Source organism: Indicator indicator, chromosome 1 (assembly GCF_027791375.1).
Source record: "Indicator indicator isolate 239-I01 chromosome 1, UM_Iind_1.1, whole genome shotgun sequence".
In the NCBI taxonomy this organism is placed as follows: Eukaryota; Metazoa; Chordata; class Aves; order Piciformes; family Indicatoridae; genus Indicator; species Indicator indicator.
The window spans coordinates 57,740,353-57,754,734 of record NC_072010.1 but is presented as its reverse complement, the minus strand read 5'-3'; the positions used below and the strand labels follow the sequence as shown (position 1 = coordinate 57,754,734).

The 14,382-nt window shown below is 35.8% G+C and overlaps 1 protein-coding gene across 5 annotated transcripts in view; it reads left to right on the top strand.

Moving 5' to 3' along the window:
* Nucleotides 1-13,968, top strand: part of DOCK9 (dedicator of cytokinesis 9) — a 113,170-nt gene extending 99,202 nt beyond the window's left edge. For 3 of the 5 annotated variants that reach the window (XM_054390377.1, XM_054390393.1, XM_054390368.1), the window contains exons 46-54: nt 2,250-2,372; nt 2,674-2,787; nt 3,433-3,468; nt 4,280-4,426; nt 6,290-6,500; nt 7,906-8,096; nt 9,141-9,241; nt 9,434-9,572; nt 12,781-13,968. In XM_054390377.1, the coding sequence (XP_054246352.1) occupies nt 2,250-2,372; nt 2,674-2,787; nt 3,433-3,468; nt 4,280-4,426; nt 6,290-6,500; nt 7,906-8,096; nt 9,141-9,241; nt 9,434-9,572; nt 12,781-12,903 (1,185 nt within the window). In that variant the 3' untranslated portion in view covers nt 12,904-13,968. The remainder of the gene's footprint in view (nt 1-2,249; nt 2,373-2,673; nt 2,788-3,432; nt 3,469-4,279; nt 4,427-6,289; nt 6,501-7,905; nt 8,097-9,140; nt 9,242-9,433; nt 9,573-12,780) is intronic. The other 2 variants (XM_054390385.1, XM_054390360.1) reach the window with 1 other exon arrangement.
* Nucleotides 13,969-14,382: the final 414 nt, after the last annotated feature.

The window sequence follows — 14,382 nt, the reverse complement described above, 5'->3', positions numbered from 1 at the left end:
CTTATGTAAGCAATATTGCTTTAATCTAAGAAAGAAATCAGAAACTGTACTTCACTACTACTGAGCAAAGTGCTTCTCTGATGGGAATTCTTATGTGGTAACAAGAGTTGTGTTGAATTTCTTTCTTAAAAGATTTTAATTGCTCACTTCTTTAGTGTTAAATCTCAAAAGAGTGATTACAACTATGAGGGGTCAGGGAGAATCCCTCCATGTTTCTAAAAGGGGAAAAATGTCTTTTATATTCTCCTGTTTATATAAAGTCATCCTAATTAAGTGAAACTTACCTTAAGATTTTTTATACTATCTCATTTTGTTAAATGATTTTTTTTTAATGCTCAATTTCATTCTCATTTTAAAACAATTCTTTCTCAAGCCAGGGCTACCTTCAAAGTTCTACAAAGACAAGTGCAGAGCCTTCATCTGCAAAAAAAAAAAAAAAAAATCACCCAATGCCTCAGAACAGGCTGGGGATAATCTGGCTGAGCAGCAGCTCTGCAGAATGACCTGGGAGTTCTAGTGGACAAGAAGTTGAACGGGAATCATCAGTGTAGCCTAATGGCAACAAAGACTGCATTCTGGGTTGTATTCAAACGAGGATAGAGTCAAGAAGTGGAGGGAAGTGGGTTTTCTCCTTCCTACTTGGTATTTGTTGTAGCCAGTCTATAATCTTGTGCCCAGCACTGCCCCTCCAATGTCAAAAGAAGGTACTAAAAACCTGGAAAATATTCTGGCTCCTAATGTGGTTAGTGGAAGAATCAGACTCTTGTAGGAGGTGTGCCATAAAAGGGTGGGAAGCCATTCACAAAGATTACAAGGGAAATTCTGACTGAATCAGATACATGGCAGAAACCTCTTCCTATCAGAATGGATATGCACTGAGACAGGAAATGTGTCCTTTTCCTCCCTCGCATCAGCTTTCCCTTCTGAAGCTTTAGGTTTTTTGTATTTTTTCCTATGTGCAAAACCAAAAAATTCTGCTGCTTTGCTGCATTTGGATGCCCTCTGGTGTCTGAATTAAGACACCTGTCATAGAATAGTGGTGGGACAACTCTTGTGGTCCAGCAGTGACACTGGTCTTTCAGTTCTTGCCACCAGGTTACTGAGGATGGAGATACTGGGGTGTCTGTACAGCCCCATAATGACTGGGGGAAAGAAGGTGGTGTTTTAGGGACTGTTGCAGCACAGATAAGGACAGCATTTTTTTAGTCTGTTTTGGCTCTCATTGTTGAAGTTGGCTCTGTCTGAGACTGAGATTCTTGGAACTCTTTGAAGATGCCTGAGACATGTAAGAGTAGGTGGATGGAAATGAGCTTCTTCACAGTAATTCTGTCACACTCAAGCCATGACAGCTTTGTCACAGCTGTTCCATAGTATCTGTAAAATTGTCCATTGTAACTGACTTAATGGATTTAGCAAAGTAATTTTAAATTTATGAAAACTGAACCAAAATAATAATGCTATCTTAGTTTCATTATGGTTATTGAAGAGATTAAATCCGTGGAAAATAAAAAATTACAACAAACTGAAGGAAGGAACTTTATGATGCTCTAATGCAAAATGTGTGTTTCATTCTCCATACAGATAAGCATAGTTCTTCTTTAACCTTAACTGTCTTTTTGCTACATGGATATTAGGACCAAACACAACAAAGCCAAGGTGTTTTTTCTTCTTGTGACTCTCTCTTATAACCCTTCAGGATTTATCAGCTTCTCAAAGTGCTCTTGCATGTATTTTCATGCAAGACCAAGTATACTAAATTTCACTGTTGTACCTTGATAATTCTGAGTACAGATTTTGGTATGTTATCTTTTTGGTTTATGTTTGTTGTGATTTGTTTGACCCATAGCTGTCAAATGTTTATATAACTGCCTTTTAAAAACAATCTATGCAAAACCAAAAAAAAATACCCAAGGAAATCACACTTTGAAAACAAACATAGAACAAGGTAAGACAGGGGTCTGAAGGTAAGATATTGGGTCCTCATACAAGTATCATTTGTATGACTTCAGGGGTCAGAAGTATCTTCCAAAAAATGGTCTTTGTGATAAAAGCAAAGAGTATGTGTGTGCACTCAGTCCATTCCGTTGTCTTTCTTTTTAACAATTTTTGATTGCCACAATAATTTAAATTGCTATTTGTAGATGATTTTGTTCTGAGACAAGATGTCCCTTTCCATCGCAAAGAACTTTGTTATAATTATTTGCTTTGCTTTTCGCAAGTATTGAGTTGGTTTACTTTTTCAAATCTAGGATGTGCTGATGGAATTGTTGGAGCAGTGCGCTGATGGATTGTGGAAGGCAGAACGCTATGAGCTCATTGCTGACATATATAAACTCATAATTCCCATTTATGAGAAACGGAGAGATTTTGAGGTACTAAGTTCATCATAAGTAAATCTGAATAAGAAAAAATCCTACTTTTCCTAGTCAAAGTACATGACACATTGGACGTCACAGAACAAGAGTTTTAATAGTGTAGCTGAAACTAATTTCTTTAAATATAAATACTGAAACATTAATTTCTTTAAATAATTACTAATATTGCACATTGTCATTCTGATACAAGTGCTAGATCTATTACTGCTGCTCAGTAAAGCATAATTCGTTGTTTGCAGACAGGAAAGTTCTGTTTTACCCCATGTTTTACCCCGTGATTGTTTTCTTTCCTCTTTAGAGGCTTGCTCATCTATACGACACTCTTCATCGAGCATACAGTAAAGTAACAGAAGTTATGCATACAGGAAAGAGACTGCTGGGAACTTACTTCAGGGTAGCATTCTTTGGACAGGTGAGTGTTACTTCCATTTGTCTGCTCTGTGCAGTAAGAAAAACCTGAATTTGTTTTAGAAGGTGTAGTATTCATCATCTATATTGATACCTTGGCACAAAAAGTTGAAGAGATGTCTTTTGTAAGAAATAATTAAATACCATCAATAAATGAATTTAAAACATTTATCGGTTCCAGTACAATTCTTCCTTATTTTCCTCAGTAAATTTTTTGCCTTTTCTTTTTCTTCTTTTATTTACTACCTTAAGGCAGCGGTAAGTCCCCTATAATGTCAGCTCTTAGCAATGTATTGACTTAATGTCTGTAGTGCTACGGTGTGGTTTGCAAGGCTGCTTCTTAGATGGGTATGCATTAATGGCCATTGCAATTTCAAAAATAGCATTGAGTTCCATTTAGTGGACAAATCACTCTTTTCTGTGCATCAGTATTGCATGCTTCCAACAAAAGTTCTGGCTGTGCATTAGACAGCTTCACATCCTCTACCTAATGTATGTCTAGAATGCGTATGTATCAGTATGGTATCACGCACTAGAGAGTAACACACTTTCTACTTGCATAGCCCAGTTGCTAGTTGTTCAGCATGGAGAATTGTACAATACCCTGAGCAGTATAACTTGTATTCTGTTGTCTTTTATAACTTTATAGCAATACCAGTTTACAGACAGTGAAACAGATGTTGAGGTAATTACAGTGACTGCTTACAAAGCAAGCAATGCAGTAAATACTACTGCATTTTGCCTTAGTTTGATGTGGGTATTTTTGTCAATCTAGCCTGTGTTTATACATGATATGTTGTGCTTTTCTATTTCGTCTGTTTCGTTTATGACAAAAAAATATTTCTTTTTCTGGTTTCGAACGTGAACTCAGACATGGCTTGTTGCTTTAAACCGAGGACCTGTTTCACTTCCCATGTACTGCCTACTGCATTTAGTTATGGTTTTAAAACAAATGCTTTTTGTAACAAACCCAAAGAAATATATGTCAAGATAGTAAAACAGAAAATTGAGAAATTTTTAAAATTAATTTTCATTCACTTTCTGGAATTATTTTTTTATTACTACATAAAGAATTTTTTCATATTATTATGTAAACCATTACCAAAATACTCACTTGTGGATCACATAGTCCTGGTGGGCAGCAAGATTTCTGTTTTGGCAAGTGAAACAGTGCTGAAATTTCACTTTTAAATAAAAGTGAAGAAAAGTTATCTCAAAGACTTGGCACACCACATAATTGAAAAAAACCTTTACAAATTTAACTGTATGTTTTCATTATCTTTCATTCATTCTGTAGCAGATAATTACTTTTTTTTTTCTTTTATTCTATTAGGAAATGTTTTAATTTAGATTTTATTTTCTCTTTATTTATGTTTGCTTGAATCCTGATGTTAAATGTTTGTTTGCTTTGAACCACACACATTATGTTGGTCTTAATCATTGCCTTGTGTGGTTGGAGTTTTGTCCAAAATTCTGATTACTTTGTTTTTTCACAGGGATTCTTTGAGGATGAAGATGGAAAGGAATATATCTACAAAGAGCCCAAACTCACACCTCTCTCAGAAATTTCTCAAAGACTCCAAAAACTCTACTCTGACAAATTTGGATCTGAAAATGTCAAAATGATCCAGGATTCTGGCAAAGTATGATATTTATTCTCTGTAAAATATTCTAATGCATTACTTCCACTAATCCACTTGATATACTGTGGGATCACTCCGTTATTCATTTGGTACAGTCATATGTGTCTAAAAGCTCTACTCATGCCTTGAGAGGCATGTGAGAAATATAATCTCCTATTAAGTTTTAACTCTAAGAACAACCAGAAAGCTTAATTGCCATAGTGCTACCTCTCAAAATAATAATTATATTTTAGAAAAAAATTGGATTATGATTATATTCTATGTTCACTTGAGCTATGTTTCTTGCCATTTCATGCAGTCATTCTTTGGACGTTTTTTCCTTTATTTACGCTCAGAGTGAGTGCAGAGTCCAAACTTTCTTCTGAAGTAAGAAACAGACCTCTCTTCTGAGCATTTTAATTCTGTATCTTTTTTTCTTTTTATCCTTTGTCTTTGAGGCTGTTCAATTTTAAGAACGTTTAAACTGTATGAAAAAAATGATCTCACAAAGTGATCTGGTTAAATCTAGGTTTGTCACAGGAAATGCTTTCTTTTGCAATTGAAGGCCCCAAAGCTGGTGATCTGAAAAGGGCTTCAATAGTTCATACACTGAGAAGAACACACACTGCACAAGACTCCTCTCTGGATTCCTTTCATTCCTTTTATCAGCCAAACTTTTGTTTGGCTTCAGACTTTATGATAATTTTCTATTATTATTATTATTTCCTGCCTCTTCTGTTCCTTGATTCTCCCACTAAGTTCACGAAGTTCTGTGCTTCTTGGTCTGAAAATGCAGCAATGATGAGCTCTTCAATACTGGAACTTTAAAAAGAGAGGAGAACTTATGCAAGGACTAGATTTCATGCTGTGGAAGGCAAGAGATTTGTATTGTACTCTGAGTTTACTCTCCTGAATTTTTTACAATTAACTATAATGTGTTTGTCAGCATTTGTAGGGAAAATTTTCTGTCAGTTGTATGAAAATGAGCACATAAATCGCAACTTAAGTTCTTTTAAAAAATACCAGAATATATTTAAAAAAAAAAAAAAAAGCAACGATCAGGCACTATGTTCCAATAAAAATGGATAATTGACATTGTTGGGTTTCCCACTTATAGAAGTGTCTCAGGGACAGGCAGAGATAATGTGAATATTTGGTATGGGACTAAAATGGTGGGCAACAACTTTTAGAAAGATGCAGAGGTGCCTTTTATATCCCATGGTTGGGGGAATTTACAAAAACTGTAAGTCCTTGGTCTATTTAAAGACCTTGTTGGGCGAAGGAGGCCTTATCTATTGGTATGGGAAAATAGTTGCTGATTTTACCAAGTTAGACATCTTCCAGTCCATGAGATTCTCACTCAGGCAGATATAAAAATAGAATTGACTAAATAGTGAAGCCTTTTAATTTGCCCTGCTCCCACCAGTATATTCTTTGGGACGCTCATAGGGTGTCAGAGTTGAGGTGGACAGGTTGGGAGAAGTGCCTTTTCAAGGCGATGTCTGAACTACGTAGGGTTTTAACTCTTTTTTTATCACTAGCAATTTTGGGTCTCCAATATACTGCTCTATCAGCTGTCATAGAAGACAAATAATTGTTTCTGGGTTTTTTGTGTCTTTGAGTGTTCATCACAGGTATAACTCTGCATTATGTTTTTGTTTGCCATTTTGCATAAAGTAATTATTAAAGAATGTTAGAAAAACCCCAACCCATACTGTGTTGTAATGCATCTAGTTGTGTGGTCTTCCTCCTACTTAGAAACAGAAAGTCAGGAAGCCCTGTGAGAACATAAACGTTTTCAGTAATTTCTGAAAGTTGTGTGACTACAGTTAAATCCACTTTATTCACAATGAAGCTGTTTGATTTTCTTGTTATGTTTTTAAGGTAAATCCTAAGGATTTAGATTCAAAATATGCATATATTCAAGTTACACATGTGGTTCCTTACTTTGAAGAAAAAGAGTTACAAGAAAGAAAAACAGATTTTGAAAGGACTCATAACATTCGTCGCTTTATGTTTGAGATGCCTTTTACTCAAGCTGGTAAAAGACAAGGAGGAGTAGAAGAACAGTGTAAGCGACGGACAATTCTGACAGGTACTGATTGAATGGAAATTTCCTTTTAAAGAAAACTGCTCTTTTGGGGTTTGTACTTAATTCTCAATACTACATTTTTTCTATATGTTGTGTATTTTGTCAGAAAAAAATCATTTGGAAGATCTCACGGCTGTTGGAGGTGACAAGAATTGCAAAGTATATCAAAATACTATTAGACAAAACAACCTTGAAAATAATGCTAAAATATATGATTATGCACTTCTAAATCATAGAATCATAGAATGGTCTGAGTTGGAAGGGAATTCCAATGGCCATCCAGTCCAACCCCCTTGCAGTCAGCAGAGACATCCTCCACTCTATCAGCCCACCCAGAGCCTTGTCCAGCCTGTCCTTGAACATCGCCAGGGATGGGGCCTCAACCCCCTCCGCAGGCATCCTGTTGCAGTGTTCTACCACCTTCATGGTGCAGAACTTGTTCTAACATCCAATCTAAATCCTCTCCTCTCTCATTTCAAACCATATGTATATAATCATGTGGATTTTTTTCATCCTTAAGAATGGGAAAAAGAGTATGACAATTTTCTAATTACTCCTAAATGATTTGGAGGTTTTTTGGGGGTTTGTTTGTTTGTTTTTCGTGTGGGTTGTTTTTTGGGTTTTTTTTTGGTTGGTTGGTTGGTTGTTTTGTTTTTTTTTTATAGTACTGGAATGTCTTCATCTCCCCTTTTGCCCTTCCCTGTGCTCACTCTTTGCTAAAAAAAAAAAAAGAAGAATGTGGTGGTATTATGCTTGCTGATCTGAGTATGGAATTTTTTAGTCTTCTTTCAGCCTTCAAACATGTAAAATGCAGCATTGGTTCTTTTGGCTAAAAGCACTAAAAAAGCCTGAAGAGCAGGTTCTGCTTTGATTTCCAGCCTTTTTTCCATTGTAACTTTGGTCTAATCACTGTGGTTTGGTTTCTCATTTGTTAGCTTTAAAAGGGAGAGACAGTGCTCATCTGTCTTCCTCTTGGCTCAAATTTTAAAGATCTTTAGTTCACTGATCAAAAACATTTTATTATACTTCTAAGGGAGCTGTGGTATATTTGGAAATGTTTCAGTACAAGGTATAAAGCTGAAGTTGTGCTTTGACTGGAAAATTAATTCAGATGCAATTGTATGATAAGCAATTGTTTTTACAGTTCTCATATGAATTATTTTCCAGTGGTTTATTTCTTGCTTACCATCAGTAGCAATAATGGGAACGATCTTTATTTGCTGTAAGACATGTGAAGCTATGCATATTTCCATTTTCAGTGTTTTCTTTTCCTGTACATCTGATGGTATTTCAGGATTTTTAATTGGGCAACTGATTATGCAAATTATATTTTTAGCATGAAATTCTAACAAAATTAATCTTATTCAAAAATTTCTTTCCAACCATGTTAAACTTTCTCTGTCCATAGCTATACATTGTTTCCCATATGTGAAGAAGCGCATTCCAGTAATGTACCAGCACCATACTGATTTAAACCCAATTGAAGTAGCCATTGATGAAATGAGTAAAAAAGTTGCAGAACTCAGGCAGCTTTGCTCATCAGCTGAAGTGGATATGATCAAATTGCAGCTGAAGCTACAAGGAAGTGTCAGTGTTCAGGTAAGACCATATCCTTTGTTATTCAGCTTTTTCACTTACCTCTATCCCTAAAAAGTGTTATTTAAGTAGACATTTTATCATTAATTTCCCATTCTGTATATTCAAGAATGTCCTGTTTGCAGTCATTTCCAGAATGGGAAAAAAGATTTTGGTGTAACAGGCAAACTACCATAAAGTAGTGACTTCCTGTATAAGAATGAATGAGCATATTTTTCCTAGATGTAGGTCTGCTCACAGTAGGTTCAACATAGTCATTATTGCTTTTATGTTTTGGTAAGATCCCAGTGGAGATGAAGAGGGATCACCAATATATAGGGAAAGGGTAGTAGTACAAAGTTATGCTGTGCAACATTTCATTTCGCCTAAGGCGAGTAAGAACTGAATGTGTAAAGAAGCCATCAGATTCACCAAAAGAGGGTACATGAAGCAGTTGTAGCATGTACAGATCAATAAGGTAAGAATCTTAATGCAACAACAAAAGGGACGCTCTGTTACTGTTAACTGGTTCAAATAAAAGGAACTGTAAGCACAGTCATCTGAAATGACCTGCTGTCTTGTTGAAGAGAAAAAAAACAAGCCTAAACCACAGTTCCAGAACAAGCAAGCTGTCAAGGGAGGGCCTCTTCCTCTTGATATAAAAGAATAATAGGGATGAGTCAGAAGTCATTAAACCTACTTTTCATGTAGTTGTCATAGTAGTGCTAATTGTTTCAGAGCTTTCATTTTGGAAGAACGTTTTCAACAGATAAGCAGACAAAACAGTAGTAGTTGTAGCCCATTTTATCATACTAATAAACTGGAGATGACAAATTGGCAATATCAGCAGTTATTTTGCCATATCATCAAAGTGGCTTCTTTGTGCCAGGACAGGCTCATACAGAGTGCTGTGGAGACCTTTCCTGCTCTCATGTTCCAGCTCCAGCAGTCTTTTTTGAAATCGTTGTGTTCTGCTAAGAAAAGGAAATCAGACATCTGTGGTACCTGTTACTACAATGATAATATGTTAGAGAACTGACTTTATTTTGTCATTCTTGTTCTTTTCAGGTTAATGCTGGGCCATTAGCATATGCAAGAGCTTTCTTAGATGACACAAACACCAAAAGATATCCAGACAATAAAGTAAAGCTACTGAAGGAAGTTTTTAGGTATGTTTTGCGGGGAAAAAAATAAAACTTGACTTTTCTTAAGATACCAGTCTTTGCAGGGGTGGGGGAATTAAAGAATTTTATAGTATTCTCACTGGATTAAAAACATACTTTAAGCTGGCATTTTGAATGGATCATTTGGCTTTTGTATTCCTGATTGAGAGCTTTTTTTTATTATTTTGTCTAAATTAGGCAATTTGTTGAAGCTTGTGGGCATGCTCTGGGTGTAAATGAACGACTTATAAAGGAAGATCAGTTGGAGTATCAAGAAGAAATGAAGGCCAACTACAGAGAAATGGCAAAAGAGCTTTCAGAAATAATGCATGAACAAGTATGTGCTGAAATGAAATTATACATACCAGCATTCAAAATGTAGCTGTCATGTGACCCCACTAGGAAAAGTGTATGTAATGCTTTACACAAAGGGATTTTCTTTCTATTGAAGTCATGGAATCATGATCCTGCTTTGGCAGGGTGGTTGGACTTGATCTCTGGAGGTCTCTTTCAACCTCTAATGTTTTGAGATTCTGTGATTCATAATTTTTTTTCTCTTTGTGAATTTTCTGCAGATGCTTTCTTTACTTTCAGAATCAAGTCTTCCTTATTAAGAAAGTAAAGCTGGTGGGCACCAGCCTGGATTTCTATAGGAAAGGAAGACCACAGTAAAGGGAAAACAAATTCAGTGACAAGTATATATGTGTCATTCATGCTTCATATGTATTGTTACATTTGTGTCTCTCTTCAGTACCTCATGGTAACAGCAGGGGGATTTGATCTGCAAAGCTTAGCCCTTTAGATTTTTGAGGTATAAGCGTTTACTTTTGCAATGAAGAGGTAAACATCTTTAAAGAGGCACTTCAATACATTTTCTTGAGGGGAGTCTACTACCAACAAGCTGTAGGGGATGGAAGAAGAAAAACTGTGACTCCTGTGGCTGTGGAGTGAGATGTAGGACCTTTCACCTTAGGCCTATGTTAGGAATGTCTCCAGACCAAGGGTGGACAGGAAGGGCTGAAGAGTCATGCTTGATCTCTGCCTACTTGTCATCCTTGTTCACCATATTCATCACTTCAGGCTCCTTTTCTTTCATGCACTGTTATTTGTATAATCTTTTCCTAAATCCATAGAGTAGCAATAGTTCTTAACCCTCAGGACTTGTGTTTCTTGCCTGCAAGAAATACCTGTTTTCTGATGATATTTTGCCTTACAAATACACAAATCTACAACACTTCCTTAAACGTGTGACCAGAATAGTAACTTTTCTTAGTCTAGGAACCAATGCATCCTAGTCTGGGCAACCAGTTGACACAAAGAGGAGCTTCAGGTTTCTCTTGTGCCTATAAAATCTATAGACTTCAGTCAGGAAAAATCAAACTTGAGACCTGCCTGAGGCATTCAGTCTAGCTGACATTTAAACACTCTGTTAATCTTCCAGCTTCTTTTCAGGATTGCTCCCTTAGCAATAACTTTACCCATTTACTATTTTTTGACATCTTTAAATCATTATTATTATCCAAGAAATGCTTGCCCAAAAAGCTAGTCAGCCTGCTGGTGTAACAGCGTATCTGTAGGCTGAGAAAGATTTGCCTTTATTCTACCCTTGCTTTGATGGTATCCAAAACTTGCATGGCATTTTTTTTTTTTCTGTTAAAAAATGTGTCAAGTGTCTCCAGTTTACTTCACACACTTTCTTATTCCCCATTATTTCCTGATGGTGTTTTCTCAGAAAATCTGTTATCAGCTGCTCAGTGCTATGATGTAATTATGGTGGTGAAGTGTAAGAATACAGTAAAGCACAGAAGCTTTATTTTTCATTCTCTTATTCTTTTGTGGTACTATCCCACGAAAAAGCTTCTCTCAAACTAACTTTTTTGTAACTGCCAATGGCAGAAAATACTGTGAAACAAGGTTTGTATGGAGTGATACCATTCTGCCAGAATCCATGTGTTGAGAGTTTTTTTAAAAGAAAAAAAAACCAACAGAATGCTTTTCAGATATATGTGTAGCTGAAAATAGTTTTGAAAGATCCCTGGAACAGGGGAAAAAAATTGCTTAGCTGACATAAATGGGAGAGTTTGACTGTGTTTGTGTGATGTATTGAAAGGTAGAAAGGGGTTTAGCAAGAGGGTTTTAGAAAGGAGGATAACTGACTAGACAGTTGATTAAGATGTGAGGTACATGGGAGAATTAACTGTACAGAAGATCCTTCAGAAAATAGAGAAAAATGTTCTGGTCAAAAAATGACAAGGATAATAAATTAAACCTTAATATTCTTTTGGTGCAGGAAAAAGTAAAACCTATACCCTAAGTGATCCTGCTCTGGCAGGAGGTTGGACCTGATGATCTCTTGAGGTCCCTTCCAACCTCTGATACACTGTGATAATGACAGTGTGTGCACAAGAATATTTTGAACTCTGTGCAAGATACATGTGTTCTAAAAATGCTCAGGTGTGGGAGTTTTGAAAGATTGACAATAAGACAAAGAATGTAATGCCTGAAGCTTCAAGAGTAAATCACATCCTCTAAAAGTAAACAAAGAGAAGAAGGTGTAAACAACTGATACCTGTAAGACAGTGTGGACAGAATACGAAGCCACAGCACTGTCTGCAGTAATATGTACAATCAGCCTGCCATGGTGTTCTTTGTATACAAATGTAATTAGTTGAAAGTAATCAAAACATGCTGTGTTGTGGGGTTGGGGTTTGTTTTGTGGGGGATTTTTTTGGTTGTTTTGTGGGGCTTTGTTTTTGTTTTGTTTTGTTTTTAATAAGATTGGTCACTTCTCTTTAGGCTTAGAGTCATGAGGTGGCTCTTTGAAATCTTTAAAGTGTCTTTGCATGCCAACCTATTGCTGTATTTGGAAAAAAAGCTTCTCACAATGTTTGTTTTGATGTCAGTGAAGAAACTACTAGCTGTCACGATAGTGTGGGGTTTAAACAAGTGCAAAAACTCTCTTTCGAAAAATACAGAAAATCATCTTAACAGATTTTTTTTCCTTTTTTTTCCCCTGCTGCTTGCCAATGTGATCAGATGGGATGGTAATTAGTTTTCTGTACTTCTGCTCTCAGTTTGTCTAACCTTCATATCATTCCTTTTTTCCAGTATTTCTAATCTTAGCGTCAGTAAACTTATAGCTGTTAAAAATGAAGTCTGTGGTGCTTCAATAGCTTTTGATAAGAAATGTTCAAATTATACCTTTAAGTCAAGAAAACAAAAGGGCAAAAAGCAAGACTGTTGTTATGAAATTGCTCTTGAAAGTTAAGAGGAGCAATGAGAGAAGCTATCCAAGCTTTCTCCAGAGAGGAGGATAGTGTAATACCTAAATTAGGAGAACTGGTGATGAAGAAATAACTACTGCTCTCCTAAATCTGGTAGAGGATAGCTGACAAGATTAACTGTCCTCAAAAAAAGTTGTATGCAGTGGAGAGAGTACTGGAAAATTGAGTGGGGAAGCAACAGCTTGTGAAATCGGTTAGCTGCTTTGGAAATGCTTATGTCATCTTGTAACATTTTGGTAAATAAATATTTTCCATTTTAAGATTACTCCTGTTGAAGAAAAGGCCGGTGTTATGCCTAACTCACTACACATTTTCAACGCCATAAGTGGAACTCCAACAAGCACAACAGTTCATGGGATGCCCAGTTCTTCTTCAGTCGCATGATTGTTTTGTAAAGGAAAGTATATTTTTTTTCAAAGTCTGTGGATTTGCTTTGTTGTGTGCAAACTCAGGATGATTTTGAAGCTAAATGTTGGGCACGTGCAAGCTGCGTCATTCATATGAGTGTCTGAGCACACTTAGCAGTTACTGATCATAGTATTAATTTTAGAGCAAGGGAGACATATTTTCTAGTCTTGCTGGTAACATAGAAGTATTCACAATGTCACTGCAGAAGTACATGTTGGAAAATTACAAAGTTGAAGTTAATTTCTCTTTTCCGTTAGAAAGTAGTATTAAAGTGAATTGCACATTACAGAAAAGTGTTGTGGGATGTCATTTTTCAGACATGTAATATTCACCTGTTCTTTTCAAATATGGCACATAGAGATTGATTCAAAGTACAAGAACTGTTTTGGGGCTAGACAGATACACTAGTTTTTTGGGTTTAATGGAACTGGCAATAGTAGGTTTTGTACCTTTTGGCAGATTGTTATGATTTATTTTATACCTTGTTGCATTTTGGAGGTATGTGAGCTTAGGTCTTATTAAACGACTAAATACAACCAAAGGTCTGTATTAATGAACACTGAGTTATACTAAAATATCAGAAGTAGTAAATTGTTCTGTACATATTGTTTGTTAATACAGTCCATGCAGTCTGTACATAAATGTATTACATTTCTAAGCGTTTTTTTAATATTCATACCAGCTCTTACCCTTCTGCTTTCAGTTTATTGTGAAAATTTGATCATTCCAAGTATATGCAGACTTTACAGTCCATTTATAAATAAGTGCAATATAAAGATGTATACAGTCTTTGCTATGTTAGGTTTATATGCAGCTATTAAAAGAGAAAAACATTTTTGCCAAAGTAATGGAGTATGTAGTTGGTGTTCATGGTTACTGTGGTAAATGGTGGTATAATTTAAAGCTTTTTCCATATTCTTTTTCTTTTAAGACATTAATTGAATAATTTTATATTTGGGGAAAATAAAGGTTTTTAATTTTATTTAACTGGAAGCACTGTCCTGTAATTAAACAATCTGTACTACATCTGTATTAAAAGGACAAAGGTAGTTACTTTTCTCGCTGTGTGCTTTGGTTTTTATTTTAGTGAAATAAATCTCCCCCTAAGACTGGGGAAAGATGAAAACTTGGTTAAAAAACACCAACCACCAAAAAAAACCAAAAAACAACAACCAACAAACAAAAAAAACACCCCACACAACACCAAAATAAACAAAATACCCAAAATGGAAAACAAAAACAGAGATAAATGCTACTGGAGAGTGAACCCCTAATGCTGCATTAAGAGACAGTGCCCTTTCTCCTTCGCTGCACTCTATGCCTTCACTTTTTTGATTGTGGAAATGGGTACAGGAATACTTTATCTGTCAATACAGTTTGTCTCAAAAGATATTTCATTATTAGGAGATAATATCCTGAGTTGTTTTGCCATTCAGGAAGGTTTTTGTATCACTA